The sequence below is a fragment of the Callospermophilus lateralis genome, chromosome 13, assembly GCF_048772815.1.
Source record: "Callospermophilus lateralis isolate mCalLat2 chromosome 13, mCalLat2.hap1, whole genome shotgun sequence".
NCBI classification, from domain to species: Eukaryota; Metazoa; Chordata; class Mammalia; order Rodentia; family Sciuridae; genus Callospermophilus; species Callospermophilus lateralis.
Genome location: NC_135317.1, coordinates 16,315,474 through 16,331,142, shown reverse-complemented (window position 1 = coordinate 16,331,142; position 15,669 = coordinate 16,315,474). Strand labels below are relative to the sequence as shown.

Here is a 15,669-nt window from a genome sequence, read left to right as displayed (position 1 = left end):
TCCCCTAGCATATGTGAGGCCCTGGGTTCAATCCTCAGCATCACATAAAAAAATAAATAAAGGTGTGTGTCTATCTACAGCTAAAAAATATTTTTTAAAAATTTAATAGAAAAATATCCAATCATTCCAGAGCTCCACATAGCAGAAGCTTGAAAGTAGACCCCATGTGCACCCTATTCTCCTCCTTGGCCTGCTCTTCTGAGGCTGAGGGAAGGGCTCAGTGGAAGCCAGGGCACCATGCTCCTCCTGACAACCTCCCACCTGCAGGCAGAGAAGAGGCTGCACTTACACGGCTGACAGGGAGCTGTCTTTCTTTGGCTTCTTCTTCTCTCTGGCGTCACTGAAGTCCAGTGCAGCCTTGTCCATGCCTAGTAACTCGCTGATCCTGTCTCGACCATAGAACTCGCCATATTTATCCATAACCTAGAGTCAGAGAAGAAGCACTTTATTGACTAAAACAATTAAGTAACACCATTTGTGTATGTGTGTGCAAATATTTCATTATTTTTATACTTCCTCTGTATTTTCCATGTTTTGAAGACCACACAAATACCTAGTCTACAGCCCTCTCTCTGACCACTTCGCTAAAGGTCTAAGTAAACCTAGAGCATTGTAAGTAATAACTGAGGAACAAGAGGTCTCGTTCCAGAGAAGGAGGCTCACCAAAGGAAGATGGTGGACTAGAGAAAAAGGGTCAGCAGAACGTAATATAAGGGAAGCAATCTTCTCCAAATTCATACTTTGTGGCAGGAATTTGCCTCATTCCATGTGACTGTCACAATAAGTTTTATACTTTATAATATGAAAAATGCTTACTTTCAGCATCCTTTTTGCAGATAAAGAAACTTTCTTACCAAACTTAACATAATGTGCCTGAGGCTGCTAATCTTAGCAAAGGATGGGACCAGCAGCATCCAGACAGAGCCTTACTCCCAGCCAAAGGTCCTCTGCATGGACCCCTGATGCCACAAGAATGGACATCACAGTCTCCATTTCAGCCACTCCACTCTAACCAAAGTCCCCTTCCCTCCTGGCCCCACTCAGTGTCCTGATGCAGTCATCCTTCAGTACCTGACAGACCTGCAAGCTTGTCACTGTCCCTCTGCTCTCCTCTCCTGTGGAAATGCTCACCTAGGACAAATGCTGTGTGCATTTACCCAACATTCCCTCAGCTTCCTGGCCATCTCTCCTGCACCATCACTACCTGGCTTTCCCATTCCTTGTTTTTAAATGTGCACTTGGACATGACTCACAGCTCACCCTGCAGCTCAGGACTCCCAGCTCTGTAATAGAGCACCCCAGCCTGAAGTTCGTGTGCCATGCACAAGAGTCCCACACAACAGTGAAGAGGGAGGGAATGGGGAACATCATGAAAGAAAGGCAAGAGGAGACATCGTGGGAGCAAAGAGGTGAAGAGGAACCAAGAAGCAGGGGAGGAGGTGCACAGGAGAAGCAGGAGAAGCGAGAAGAGAGAAGGGACTGGGAACAAGGGGAGCACTGACAAATTAGATCAGATGGAGAGAGAAATAGAAATGGAAAAAAAGGGTTGCAGATATTTAAATATGGGCTTTTCTGAATGGGTACAATGAACTGAATGAATACATAAAAGAACAATGGGAGCTAAGAAGTCTAAGAATGTGTGCCATCTGGATAATTTAAAACAACTTAGTCTGCATTATCCTCACAGTGCTAAGAACTGGCCCTTCAGATGGATGGAGGAACTCCAGATAGGGCAAAGGGGAGGGAGGGAAAGGGAGGAGGCAAGGGGCTAGGAATGATGGTGGAATGAGTTAGACATCATTACCCTAAGTACATGTATAAGACACAAATTGTGTGAAAATACTTTGTGTACAATCAGTGTCTTGAAAAATTGTACTCTATATGAGAACTGCATTCTGTCATCATGTAAATTAGAATAGTTTTTTAAAAAAGTTCACAAGAGTGGGGGGAAAAAAACTTCCTAGTCAATTTAGCTCTTCAAGACAATTTCAGAGAAAATTCTTACCAAATCTTGGTACTACTATGGACTTTACATGTTGATTCAGCTGAGTCTGGGGATGAGTGGATAAAGCAAAGTCTATTTAATTGGAGCTGCAGAGTCCATATTTCTCATGTGCTATTCTAAAAGTTCATATTCCATTCAAATGCCACTTTGGAATAACATTACCAGGCATATATAACTAACCTCAATATCTCATTCTAAATAAAACAACATCAAATCCAAATCTGAATTGCACTTAAAAAAAAGCAGAGAATGTATTCTTTCTAAAGAGTATTACCTTTCTTTTAACAAATTTATCCCAGTAGTTGTTGGGAAATGACCTAGAAAATGTAAAATTATAAAAGTTAAATACATTTTAAACAATAAATAATAGCATATCATTTTGAAATGAACAATATGTAAACATAAATCTTGCACATGAAAGTATAATGATCTAGGTTACCATCTTATTTTCTTTATCATCAGAATTGTCAATATTATTTTGAGTATTAATATATAAGCATATGTACAGACAAATCACATTAAAAAGATTATGGGTTGGTATGTTAACAAAGGATAATATAATCATATTTATTAATAAGAATATATTTATCATTTGTTTATAACATATCAATACATTGACTATTGTCAGTTTTCTTTAAAAAAATCACAGCATTTGGATCAAAGCAGTCATTGTTTCTTCCTATGAAGTAAAAAGGTATTTTTCCTACTAGTTACCCTCAAAGAAACATTAAACCCAGCACTCAACTCTGACTCTGGCACCGCACCTTGACTGACACAGAGTTTACTAAAAGGGACCAATGATCAGAGTAAGAATTAAGGGGCAGAATTGCTAAAGAAAACATTTAACATTCAGAGCAAGCACATAAAATGCACCAATAAATCATTCCCACTGGAAAATTCAGAACCTATTGCACATTGTAGCTCTGGATCAATAAGCAAATAGTCTTAATAAACAAGGTACTTCACTCTTAAGTATGAACTACTCAAAAAGTATTGTCACTAATACTTTTTTTGGTGGAAAATCACTTTGCAGTGGATATATACCTCAAGCAGCCACTAGTCATTTGGGTTTTGACTTCATAAGACTAAATAACCAATGAATAGAGAGGTCCTTGTTCCTCTGTCTCACACTTTACATCTTCTCATAACACAGAGCCGGGTTTAACCAAAGCTCCCTGATGGTACCAATGGAAAGTTTATAACTCAGATATACTGAAAGTGTGAAATTTAGTGTTTGTGCTTCAGTGAGACCCCTCTTTTCCTTAATGCACAGTTTCTGCCTCTCTGCTTTTGGGTGAGATAGCTCTGCATTGCAGGTTATACCTGCCTACCACACACGTCCCTGGATACCAGGTAATGGATGTGAAGTCCCATCAGTGCTGCAGTAATAGCCTCAGAGCTTTCTGATAAAGCTACTGGGAACACAGAGGGCATCCATTGGGAGGCTGATGCACTTACTTTTGATTTTCTTGGCTGAATATATAACTACCATTCACTTGTGCTATACTTTTAACAAATCTATATAAACTGCAGGAAAATGTTTCTATGTCTCAAATTTTCTGAGCACAGAGTTGTCTCTTAGAATTCTTTACTTACTGTGTGTTGATTACAAGTCTATCCCACTGGCCTTTAATATCATCTTCTGAAGGCTGCTCTGTAATATAAAGCCCATCAAATTCCAATTTCCGTGCTACTTCCTTTTCTCGTTTAAAAATAACCAATGGGACCTACAGAGGAAAAATAAACATGGTAAAATTAGCTTAGATTCACTGGCATCTCCTGTGGTCACTATCTTTGCAAAACAGCTTTTGGAAAGAAATATTTCCCTTGGACTTTCAGGAAGGTAAAAATGGAATAAAAATGAATCAGTTACTTTTAGGTACAAAGAAACATCTAGAAAGTTTTGGGAAAAACAAGACAGAATAGATATTTTAAAGACGCATGTTATTTAAGTACATAGGGGTTCATAGATACTTGCACTGATGGCACCAGTCTAAAAAGAAAAAGGTGACTAGGCAAAAATTTCACATCTTTTATATATATATATCTCAATGTGAATGAATGCAAAAGAATTAAACAACCATATTAATGTTCTAAAATGTATGTTGACAATTTGCAGAGTTTTATCTGATAAATCTCTTTCATTAATTCCACACTCAGCATGTCTACATGCTATCTAAAGATAAATTTTAATTTCAGCATCAGCAAAAATCTTTTTTCAGTTTGCCAAGATGTCTCCAGGATCTACTGATAGTCTCCTGTGGACAGACCTTATGCAGGCACAGATACAGTGGTAATGCAGATGTTCTGGAAGTACTCAAAGAATATGCAGCTCCATACAACAAGGGGGAAAAAGGAAAGACAATTTACTGAACAGATTCTCTATACTTTCTTCTGTTATCCTGAGCCCTGGTTTTTCAAAAGTCTTCTGGAAGCAGCATAACCAGAGGTAAAGGACAGTGAAATAAAGGCACTGTAGTAACAAGGGTCTCGCCGAGAAAAGATGACCAGCTGTGCACAGGTAGCCCTGAACACTCAGAGACTGCCCTGAATTCTATTCACCACATCTCATTACTCCCTTGGCAAGGCTTTATGGATAAAGCCATGTTATTTTCTAAGTGAAGTGACACAAACTGTAAAGCATTTCTGCCAAGGATAGCAAACAATATTTATCTAGTAACAGAACAATGAAAATGACTCATGGATGTTTGCAGGAGTCCTAATGAATTGGATCATCGCCATGAGACACAACGGGGGGTGGGTGGGCTTGCTTGTATGGGCTCCTGTGGTAGGCAATACTATCCATCTCATGAGTAATTCTCAACACGTAAAAGAAAGGTGCAAGAAGACATGCCCTTTCCAGACAGCATGCAACCAACGGCTGGTCAGTGCAGATACAGAAAGACCAGGCTCCCAAGGCCCAGGCCCAGACACCCCGGCAGGAGCATCCTAGCCTCAGAGATGGATTCCCTTGACTTCACCTGGCCATGTCTGCACTGTAGCCCAACTTTCTTCTCGGCCCCATCCTGTTTTGCCCTTGCCCACAGATGAGGATGCCCAGCACATTCCCAAATGAACTTCGTAATCTCCATCTCAGAACTGGCTTCTGCAAAAGTCCAGTCTCCAACATGCACACGTAGACATGCACACACCTGGGCCTGTGCCTCATTGTGTTACCTTCAGGCAATAATATCCAATGATGCAGAAGAAAGAGATGACCGTGTGGAGGATGGCGAGGATGCGCAGCGTGGGCTCCATGTAGCCGCTGCTCTCCTCCAGCACATAGTGGACAGCAGTGATCCTGTGCGAGCTGCTGTCCAGGCTGGTGGTGACTTTGGCATTTTCAATGGAGCTTCGAGTGGGCAGCTCCTTCCCTTCAGCCACAGAGGAAGTGGAGACCTGATTTGAACCAAGTACATAGAGTGAGTCTGCTGCATACAAAGAGGCCTTGCCAGCCAGACCCAAGGCAGACACAGCCTGGCTAGCAAACAGTGGACACAGAGTCACTGCACAGCAGAAAGACTAAAAGCAAAGGCTAACAGGAGAGCTTTCCAACACCAAAGGCGAGCAACAAATATGAAGTCCATTCTAACCCAACCAAGAGCTATAAGGTTCCAAAGCACATAGGAAATAATTAGATGTCTGATTCCACATGATCCAAAATAATTTGCTTTAACAAGCTCATGCCATAGCCAGCTGCAGTAATAAGTAGGTATTCACCCAAATGACCCTGGGACCCCCAGATATAAACATCCTGCTATATCAAATGCTGTTCAGTTGAAGCCCACTGAGACGCTTCTCTACTCCAAGGCACAAATCTATGCTGCCTTCCTGGGCACACTGATGGGCCTCAGCTCCCTTTCCTCTCTCATTTGGAACAGGATTAGGTAGCATACTAGCAGACCTGTGAAATCTGTACACTCCTTCAGTCTGTCTGTTCTCACATATTGGTCATTAAAGCCCCAAACATGCTTACCTTGTAAAAGAGCAAGATGAAATTGATGGCAAACGCAACAAACAAGGCCAGCATTCTCATGTTGTAGAAGTTGCGTGCAAAATAGTTCTGAAGGTGAAAAAAGTTATAAAACATCACTGAATCAAGAGACCTGTAATCTACAGACCACTTAAATAATGTATTTGCTCATTTAAACCAAACCTGCAGACAATTTACAGAAAGTCTTCCTTCATTTGCCCTAGACCAACACTATGGGTTGAGCACCATTCTTGGTGCTGTAGAAACACAGTGTAGGAGTATCTGTCACCATGGAGAGAATGAAGGAGCACAATGCCAAATAAGATAGTGTCAGGGAATGCTAAATGCTATGAGGAAAATATATCCAGTTAAGGGATTAGGGAAGGGATGGGATTTGGGACAGTTGGTCAGGAAGGGTTTATCTCAGGAGGCACCTGGAGCACAGCCCTGAATGTACGAGGAAGAATGGAGCAGCAAGGACGGCTGCGAATGAAGGGTGGTGGTGGTGGGTTTGGGGAACAGTGTGAAGGACACATGTGAGAACAGACAAGATGGAAGCAGAAGTACACAGGGTCAGGCCAGCAGGAGTCTGGGTAGTGAAGGCTACTGATATAAGTTTACAATGCAGTGGATCATGATATCTGAACCAATCCATGACCCTGGGACCACAATGCCTGGATATGAAGCCTGTCCCTACCACTGGAATGTGGACCAATAACTTGAACCTTCCTGGGGCAATAATTTTCTCATCTGTGATGTAAGGATAATAGAAGAAGCTGCTTCATAAGTGTACTTTGAGGATCACAATTATAAGGAAAGACAGTTGTTGATTTTTTTTTTTGTTGTTGTTTATTTATTGGTACCAGGGATTAAACCCAGGGGTGCTTAACCACTGAGCCACACCTCCAGCCCTTTTTATTATTTTTTAAATTTTGAGACAGGGTCTCGCTGAGTTGCTTAGGGCCTCCCTACTTTACTGAGACTGGTTTCAACTTGCAATCCTGCTTCAGTCTCCCTAGTTGCTGGGATTAACGGGTACACTACTATGTCCAGCTTAAATTCTATTATATACAATATATATAGTTATTAAAATGATAAGATTATTAGTAGTAGCCTTATTATTGTTCCTGAGTAATGTAATGTTAGTATATTACAATGACTATTTTATTCCATATGGGATGAGAAGCTATGAGGGGCTTCAAGGAGGGCTTTGTGCAATCCTGTTGTGCTTAGAATTACTCCAGATGCTAAGGATGGTAGGTAGTAGGGGCAGGGGTTGAAGCAAGGGGAGCAGTTAGGAAGTTCTCGCAGGACTGCAGAAGAAGTGATATTGATGAGGTGGCTTCACTTTGGTGGTGGCCATGGACATGGTAAGAACTGGGCAGGTTCTGGATGTATTTGGGAGGAAGACTGAGAATTACTGCTGGATTGTATATGAGGTGAGAGAGACTTGAAGATGACAGCTTCTGAATTTGGAGGCCTGAGCAACTAAGAAAATGGTTGATAAACCTTACTGAGTTGGAAAACAAACAATACAATCTAGAAGATACGGGTTTAAGGGAATAGGTTATGTGGAAGTCAAGTATTTGTTTAATATTAAGTGGGAGCTATATGCAGTTATGCCAGGGACTTGAGCAGCATGAATCCAGAGCAAAGTAATCACACCTCTCACAATTCCCTGTGTGCGTACTCCATCTCTGTTGGGATCAGTTCCCCACAGAAACCCCGCTACTGCCACAGTGTAGTGGACCATGATTGGCCATCAAACTGGGCCAGGTGCACTGGTTCTCCTTGGAAGGTGGAACTAGGTCACAGAGGTTGAGTTAGCTAATGCTGGCTATCTGAGCAGGATGGTCACAAAGACTCAGAAGATAGGGTACCTGTGGTGGCCTCATGTGGCTGTGTTTAGTCTTATGCATGCAGACTGCTGAGCAAGAACATCAAAATTGAAAAGAGATCAGGAAAACAGAGAAGCTGTACAGAGACAAGAGAACACATGACTCCTGAGACAGAAAGAGGGAAGGAACACCTCAACTGCCTGGTTTATTCAGTGCAGTTAAACATTGTCCTAGGCTCCTGTAGGATCCAGTGGAGCCCATTCCACCTCTAAACCATCTATAATAGAGCTACACCTGCTACGGTAGCAACCACAATAGTGTATCAACTTAACAATTAATTATCCAGAGTCATCTAGAAAACGTCTGTGTTCAAATGTACTTTGTAATAAACAGTATGGGGAAAGTATATGTTGGAGACACTTCTTCAAAATGTGTATGTCCCTACATAAAGAACTGTCTTCTCCATTTTTATTTTATTTGTTGTATTCAAAGAATAATTTGGGGTTATCCTCAATGGAAAGCTCATTAATATTTTTATAATTAGATTTTTATTTTAAATAAAATTATGACTTTATAGAAATATGGGCTAGTCCAGTTCTGGAACTTCACTTGGAATTACTTTACCCTAAGAGGCCTTAATCAATGATAGGGCCTCAGAATCTATGTACTGGCTGCCCTCAAGTGAGTCTTGGTGAGAAGACGCTGGGAGCACTGTGCTGTGGTCACCAAGCCAGAGGGTCTCTAGTGGTGTGAATATCTATGGGGGTTATTGGCTTAACAGGGAGCAGTGGACCAAAGGCATTCACTGTAAAAAAATAAACACACTAAAGTGGTCACATAAAACATACAGTCAGTTATTCATGTGGATTGATGAATTTAACCAATCATGAACAAAAAATATTTAGAAAAAAGTTGCCTCTATGTTAAACATGTATAGACATTTTCTAACCCTAACAATAGAGTGTAAAACTTTCCCATAGGCTTTATAGTGTGTTGAGAATTATAAGTAGAGATGCTTGAAAGTGTACAGGAGAATGTTCACAGGCTATGAGCACATACTGCATCCTGTCACACAGGGGACTTCAGCAGCTGTAGGGATGGAGGTCCTGCAAGCAAGCTCTGCAGATACTGGAGAGACTGTATTTGCAGGACTGAACGGTTATTCCCTGACAAACCCCCAAGGAAGGTCAGTGAACATTAACTGAGCCTGAACTAGTATGTTCTCATAATAAATCAGTAAAAATATCTATTCTTCACATCTTACTAGAAGCTTCTGTTGATAGGCTATGATCTTCTTCCAGAACGCTGACTCGGGAACTTCGGGTTCTCCATATCTGTGTGTGTGAAGCTGCCTGAGCTTCTGTTTGCCCTTTTCTTCTTTGGTTTTCTCCTCTTTCTCTCCATCTTCTCCCCTATGAGAACAGGTGAGTGAAAGAAAAGCTATTCAGAAAAGGACTAAACTGGTAGCCTAAAACAATACACAAGTGAGCAGATACTTAAGATCACAAGATCACTTTTGAAAACTAATTTCTCATTCAATGAATGATAATATTTTGGTGTTTAGAGTCGGGCAGGATTTCCTGCTGATCACAGGCCCCCATACAAATAATTTGGTGAAGTTCAAAGCTAGAGGACATTTTTTCAGGCTTAAAGGGTCTTCATATCCATATATAGCAGATTCCCATGGTGCAATAAAGACATTTAATTGAAAAACAGAGTAACAAATGAAAACTTTTTTTGCTTTTACCTTCCAATGTAGCTTATTTTTAAATTATAATGTTCAACTTTTTTCATTCAGTCATTAAAAATTAAAATCAGAGGTCTGTGCATTTGGTTGTTCACATGTAGAAAGTATATCAATGTAGTGATACACTATTTTAATTTTATTTAACTAATTTTATTAAGTAAAATATATTAATTTTAATATAAATTGTTCGTATACAATTATATTCATTTCAGACAATAATGGAATTAGAAGGACTGAAATTTTAGAAGGACTTAAACATTTTCTAGCTGCAATGATATAAATCCTTTCTGAAAGTGAATCACAGTACTCAATGCATGCACATGTGTGTAAGCTCTCTCTGATGCACGTGAGGCACGCCTAACAGCAGCTTAACATTAGATAAAGAGCGGCCATGGAAATGTCGGCCATGCAGTTACACAGGCCCATGTTTCACTCTGGCAGTCAGTTAGGGGGCCATCTGTCCAGCTGATACAACAGTGTCATATCCACAACAATGAAGAGTGCTAACTACGGAGAATACACAAAAGTAAGGGTCCAGAGAAAGTAATGAGAGAGAGGAAAAAAATAAGATGCTAATGTGAGAACAGTAGCAATATAGGTGTCTAAAAACTGTAATTCCTTCCCACGTTTTTCATATTGTGCACAGGAGATGACAGGAAGTTGGGGACAGCTGGAGGCTTCAACTGCTGTGCACCACCACTGCTGCATCCAGCTGTTTGTTTCCTGGTGCTGAATTCACAGGTGTGCTCTCAGTGCCAGGTGTTGCTGAAAATGCAGGTTCCAAGGCTCCACACTAGCCCTGGGAGTCAGTCTCTGGGGTGAGGCCCAGGAACCCCGTGTTCTTAACAAATTCCTCAGGTGCGTCTCATGCTGTGGCCTTGGGACTATCTGCTGAGGATTACCCTCCATAGGATTCAATGAAACCCATCTGGAATGTTCAATTCCTCCCTTCTCTAAAAGAACAGAAAGACATGTGTGGGCTTAAAGACTGAAATTCATCAACCAGTCACAGTGGAAGTGTTCACAGACTCTCTAGAGCCTAGTGCTGAGAGAGAATCACATAAATGGAATCCTCTTGGAGCAGAGGAAGACGAATGGCAATCCTGCTGGGCTCTACCCCCATGTCTGCAAAGGACCCAAGTCCTCACAGTTATAGCCTCACGGCTGAGACAGTAGATTTGGTCACACAGCTCCTTTGCAGGGTCAGATTTTCCATGAAAGTTCCCATACAGGGAGGATGAGAAAGAGACTTTCTGAAACAAAGGAACACACAGGGACTATACATACTCGGCCTTTTCAGGTTCGGATTTGGTCTCTTCCTTCTCTTCCTTTTCTTCTTCTTTTGCCTTCTGTTCCTAGAATAAGAACAGAAAAAGAAAAGCAGGATTGAACATCACCTGTGAGTATAGTTATGGGGCTAGGGGTCAGGTGACCACATCTAAACGATGACCAACATAGAACACCCTCTTCCTTACACTGAGATAACAGGGCCACGCATGCCTTGTGTTCTGATGGTTTACACACTTCTCCCTCTGCACACAGTATGAACTTTCTGGGCTTCCTTCTACTCCCTTTTCTCATTTCAGAATGATTCTCCCTCTGTGTGTGTGTGGGTGTGTGTGTGTGTGTGTGTGTGTGTGTGTGTGTAACCCAAAGCTCGTTATCACTGAGCCACATCCCCAGCCCTTTTTATGTTTTTGAGACAGGGTCTCACTGGTTGTTTAGGGCCTTGCTAAGTTGCTAATAATGGCCTGAACTTGAGTTCCTCCTGCCTCAGCCTCCCCAGCCACTAGGATTACCGGCATGTGCCACTGCACCCAGCTAGAAATATTCTTCTTTACCTTATCCACCTACACAAATCTTACTCATCCTTCAAAACCAGTTTAATCCCCATCTGTTTTTCTGTGGAGGCATTGAGGGTATCAGGGATTCAACTCAGGGTACTTGACCACTAAGCCACATCCCCCAGCCCTATTTTGTAATTTATTTAGAGACAGGGCCTCACTGAGTTGCTTAGCACACCTCACCATTGCTGAGGCTGACTTTGAACTTGCAATCCTCCTGTCACAGCCTCCCTAGCCACTGGGATTATATGCACGCGTCACTGTGCCCATCAATCCCCACCTCTTAATTCTCACCAAACTACATTAAGCCACTCTGGTGTGTGTGCATTGTTTAACATACGCAACCCATACAGCCCCCTGATTACCCTATTTAACAGTCAGTACTTTCTAGTTAGTTCCATCTCTGTTAAGGCACTGCTGAAGGCCATTTGGAAGCAACACCTACCTATGACACCCCCCCCCCCATGTTATCAGACTCAGTGCTGTTGAAGTCCTGGACAGATGGGGGCTTAATGGACTAATGTCACAAGGGTCCACATTCAACCTTAATGGTTAAAGAGGATTAAATAATTTGTAAGGAATCTTAAAAGGGCTAGCTCTGCTACCAAAATGCCATTTCTTCCTGGGAGATTCAAGTCAGGTATTCAACACGACTCTAACTCCCGCAAGAAACCTGGCATAAGGGTCATTTGTTGTACCCACCTGTGGCCAGATAAAGAGTGGCCAGAACACAGAGATAAAGTACCTGAAACTTCTCTTGCACCTCAGGGAGGGGGACGGGGCTGCTCATCAGGTCCCCGAGGCCGGCATTGGGGTTATGGGGAATGAGCTTGTACTGCCCTCCTTCTCGCTTCAGATCCAGGCCAAAGATGTCCGAGAGAAGGTCGCTTTCTTCCGTCAGCTCCTTCAGATCCGTCAGATCCTCGGAGGGCAGGGCGGCTTCCAGGGGCTTCCTCTCCCCCTCCTCTCCGTCTCCTCGCACCTCGTCCTGAGTAGGGTCCGGCATGTTGGCCAGAAGCTCGGCGACTTTGATTTTTTTGGCCCCTTCCACGAGGCTTCCTCCGAGCAGCAGGCTGCAGACGATACGGAAGAAGCCTCTGCAGACGCTGGCCACAAAGTGCAGCAGTGTCAGGAAGACGCTGCAGTAGGAGGAGAAGAAGGCAGTGACCATGTCCCTCACCGTCATCTTCTTCACCTTCTTCATCTGCTTCTTGAGGCTCTTGAGACTGAGCATGCGCATCAGGCTCAGCACATTGTACCTGAGCGCAAACAGGGCCGACCTGACCGTCAGGATGGAAAAGAAGCCCATGCGGGGGCCCTGTTCCTCTGGCCTGTCCTTCTCGCTGTCCTCCTTATTGGCTGAGCGCTCATTCAGGTCCGACTCGGAGATCTGAGCTGCCAGCTGCATCTCGAAGATGGTGTCCTCGCAGAAGTTGACAAACAGCTCCATCTTCTCCTTTTCCCCTCCCTCGTTGACCACGTCGAATATGAACTGCCTCTTGGACTCCTTGACTTGCGGCTTCTCCCACTGGGTGCGGCTCGACTCGCTGATCTCGAAGTACACCCTCTCGATGCGCTTGGCGCTGCCCATGATCTCGATGCGGCCCAGGAAGGGCTGGAAGTAGTTGAGCACGCTTTCTGCCAGCTCCAGGAAGGTCTGCAGCCGCGTGTCGTTGGGCATGTGCTCAGAGAGGTTGGTCAGGAGGACAGCGACATTGAAGCCGATGTCCTTGGCCGGCTCGTGAAACCGTTTGACAAACTCCTCGTAATCCAGCGTTTCGTTTTCATCGGTCTCTGCGCAGGACAGAAGAAACTCGGTTTCTGACTGGGTGTAGTGCTTGTGGCTCTCCATGGCTTTGTGGAAGTCCCTTTTGGAAATGACACCTTTGCCATCAGGGTCGTACTCCTTAAATGTGTCCGAGGATGTCAAGTCCTTCAGTTTGAGGAACATGTCGAAAAACTTGAGAATCATCTCCACGTTATTGGAAGATTCCACCAGCATGTCAACCATCTGCTTGCCAATGGTTCCGTTCACCACATTACCTGGTGGGAAAGCACTTGTGTTTGCAAAATGAACATTCTTGACAAAACACGCACCCACAGACAGAACCACGACATAGTTATAACACCTGGAGGAAGAGTGTCTCTGTTCATCTCCCAGTAGATGAGTCTCAGTAAATGACTGAAAATTATTCTTGCACACACGTAAAACCACATTTATAAAGTAATTAGGGTAACATTTAAATAGTTTAATAATAGTTGATTTTTGCCCCAAATTAATAAAATAAACAGTGCCAGATTAAAAAAATGAACCAAACAGCCCCAAACTGAAATCTAGTCTTGTATTAATAATGAAAATGAACATTGACTCAGTCCTTTAGAGTTGAAATCTCTATCAAAGACAATGTCTGATTGGATGCTCTTCTCTCTGTAAGGCAGGCACTTTTTACTAATCCTGATTCTACAGATGAGGTTAACTGAGGTTTAGCAAGGACAAATTAATGTGCCCTTCATGACATGACCATCCAGACTTAGTGTCAGGACTTTGGATCCTCTGATGGCAAATTCTATGCCCTTTGATTCCCAGTGGTAGTACCTTCCTCCCACTCTTCATGATCCAGTGTGCTTATAGTTAGAAAAGGGCAGGTTACTGATAACATTGAGAAAATTAGATATTATTCTGCATTATAAAATCACAGTCTGCTTTTATCCCTTGGACAGAATGTGTTACGTGTCATATGACAAAACAAAAAAGTGGTAGAAAACATGCCTGGGGAGAGGTCTGTGTTGTCTATCTGTGCAGCCGTGAACAAGGGACGGCTGAGACCTGGAGCCACAGTAATGGAACAGATCCAGGTTCCACAAGTCCAGAGGGTTAGCCTCTTGGCACCTCTGTGTCCTCCTTGGAAAAGCCTGGGTAGCAATACTATCAAACTCATAGGCCTGTTGTTAGGATTAGGTAAGCACCAAGCCAGTATTGGCACATTATGAGAGATGAGTTTAAAGTTATTGCTGCTGCTTCACTTATTAGTATTTAAACCAAAATTTAGATTGAGGTCATGAATAGAGCCTGTGTTTGGAGAGTTAAAAACCGCTCCTGCTACTGCCAATCATGGGGTTTTAAGAAACGCTCCATCTTTGAACTCCTAGCATAGGCTGGACAACTTCCTTAGCTAACCAAAGTGGAGCTGTTCCATGCCTGGCAGACAGAGAGATGGAGACACACAGAGAATGCATAGGAAAGAATTAAGGATGGATGAGAGGTCCATCAAAAAAGCAAATATTTTTTAGTTGCTTTGGTTGTGTTTAAGTGATTTCACACAAGTCTCATATCAGACTACTATTATCTCCGTTTTATGGAGAAGGACACTGAAAAATGGAAACCTAACTAGTCTAAGGGTTCCACTGACAGGGAGCAAAAACTCAGAATTTGACCCAGGCTGCAGGTTTGGAGTCCAGGCTCTTCACCATCATGCCTGACATAGAAAGGTAATGCAAGAGCAAAGAAAAATAAGTTGGTAAGAGGTAGGAGGGCAAATGACAGCTGCAAGGCTCTGTGGGGATGATGAGACAGGACGGGGTCTCCCTATAACATCTCGTCCTCACGCCTCACCAAGACTTCAGGAACCCACAGCAGGGATATGCTATCATGTCAAAGTAGAGATTTACACAGCTGGAGTTCATGCCAATGTCCACAATCCCCAATTTTATTATAAAATAACTGACAAACAAAACATTCCTCCTTATGCACTGTTAGAGGGTTTACTCTGTGGGATATCACTGAAGACATGCAGACTGACATACACAGATTTTCCTTTTTATAAAAAAAGTAACTTGTTCTCAAGAATCATAAAGCCAACAACAAACCCAAGCTCTCCATCACACCTGAGTGTTATTTTATTCCTCAATGCATGCCAGTTCCATAAGTGAGAACATACTGATCCTTAAAGAATAAAGGAAACTTCAAAGTGAAAATAAAAACTACCTTCCAACATGGACAGCAACATGACCACCATATCCTTCTGAAGATCCATTAATTCCTTCAGTAGCTCAATTTGACTGGAATCCTGAAAACATCAACATATTGCTTTTGAGATAACACGAGAAAAGTCTGCAACAAGAACAGCATACTTATTCTCACAAAAAGGATATGGCTTGCTGATAGCAGACACCTCAGTGCATCGCAGAACTAAGGGAAGGACAGATGTAAGTATTCAGCTTATTACAAAGAGATTTGCTTCAGAATTCAAGAGCATTTACTG

At 42.6% G+C, this 15,669-nt stretch overlaps 1 protein-coding gene across 1 annotated transcript in view; it reads right to left on the bottom strand.

The window, feature by feature from the left end:
* Ryr2 (ryanodine receptor 2) overlaps window positions 1-15,669 on the bottom strand; it is a 585,643-nt gene that overhangs the window by 22,761 nt on the left and 547,213 nt on the right. The window contains exons 90-98 of the mRNA XM_076832381.1: window positions 15,393-15,474; window positions 12,153-13,450; window positions 10,851-10,918; window positions 9,081-9,228; window positions 5,982-6,068; window positions 5,183-5,404; window positions 3,602-3,732; window positions 2,280-2,322; window positions 290-423 (exon numbers count right to left, since the gene is read on the bottom strand). Of these exons, the coding sequence (XP_076688496.1) occupies window positions 290-423; window positions 2,280-2,322; window positions 3,602-3,732; window positions 5,183-5,404; window positions 5,982-6,068; window positions 9,081-9,228; window positions 10,851-10,918; window positions 12,153-13,450; window positions 15,393-15,474 (2,213 nt within the window). The remainder of the gene's footprint in view (window positions 1-289; window positions 424-2,279; window positions 2,323-3,601; window positions 3,733-5,182; window positions 5,405-5,981; window positions 6,069-9,080; window positions 9,229-10,850; window positions 10,919-12,152; window positions 13,451-15,392; window positions 15,475-15,669) is intronic.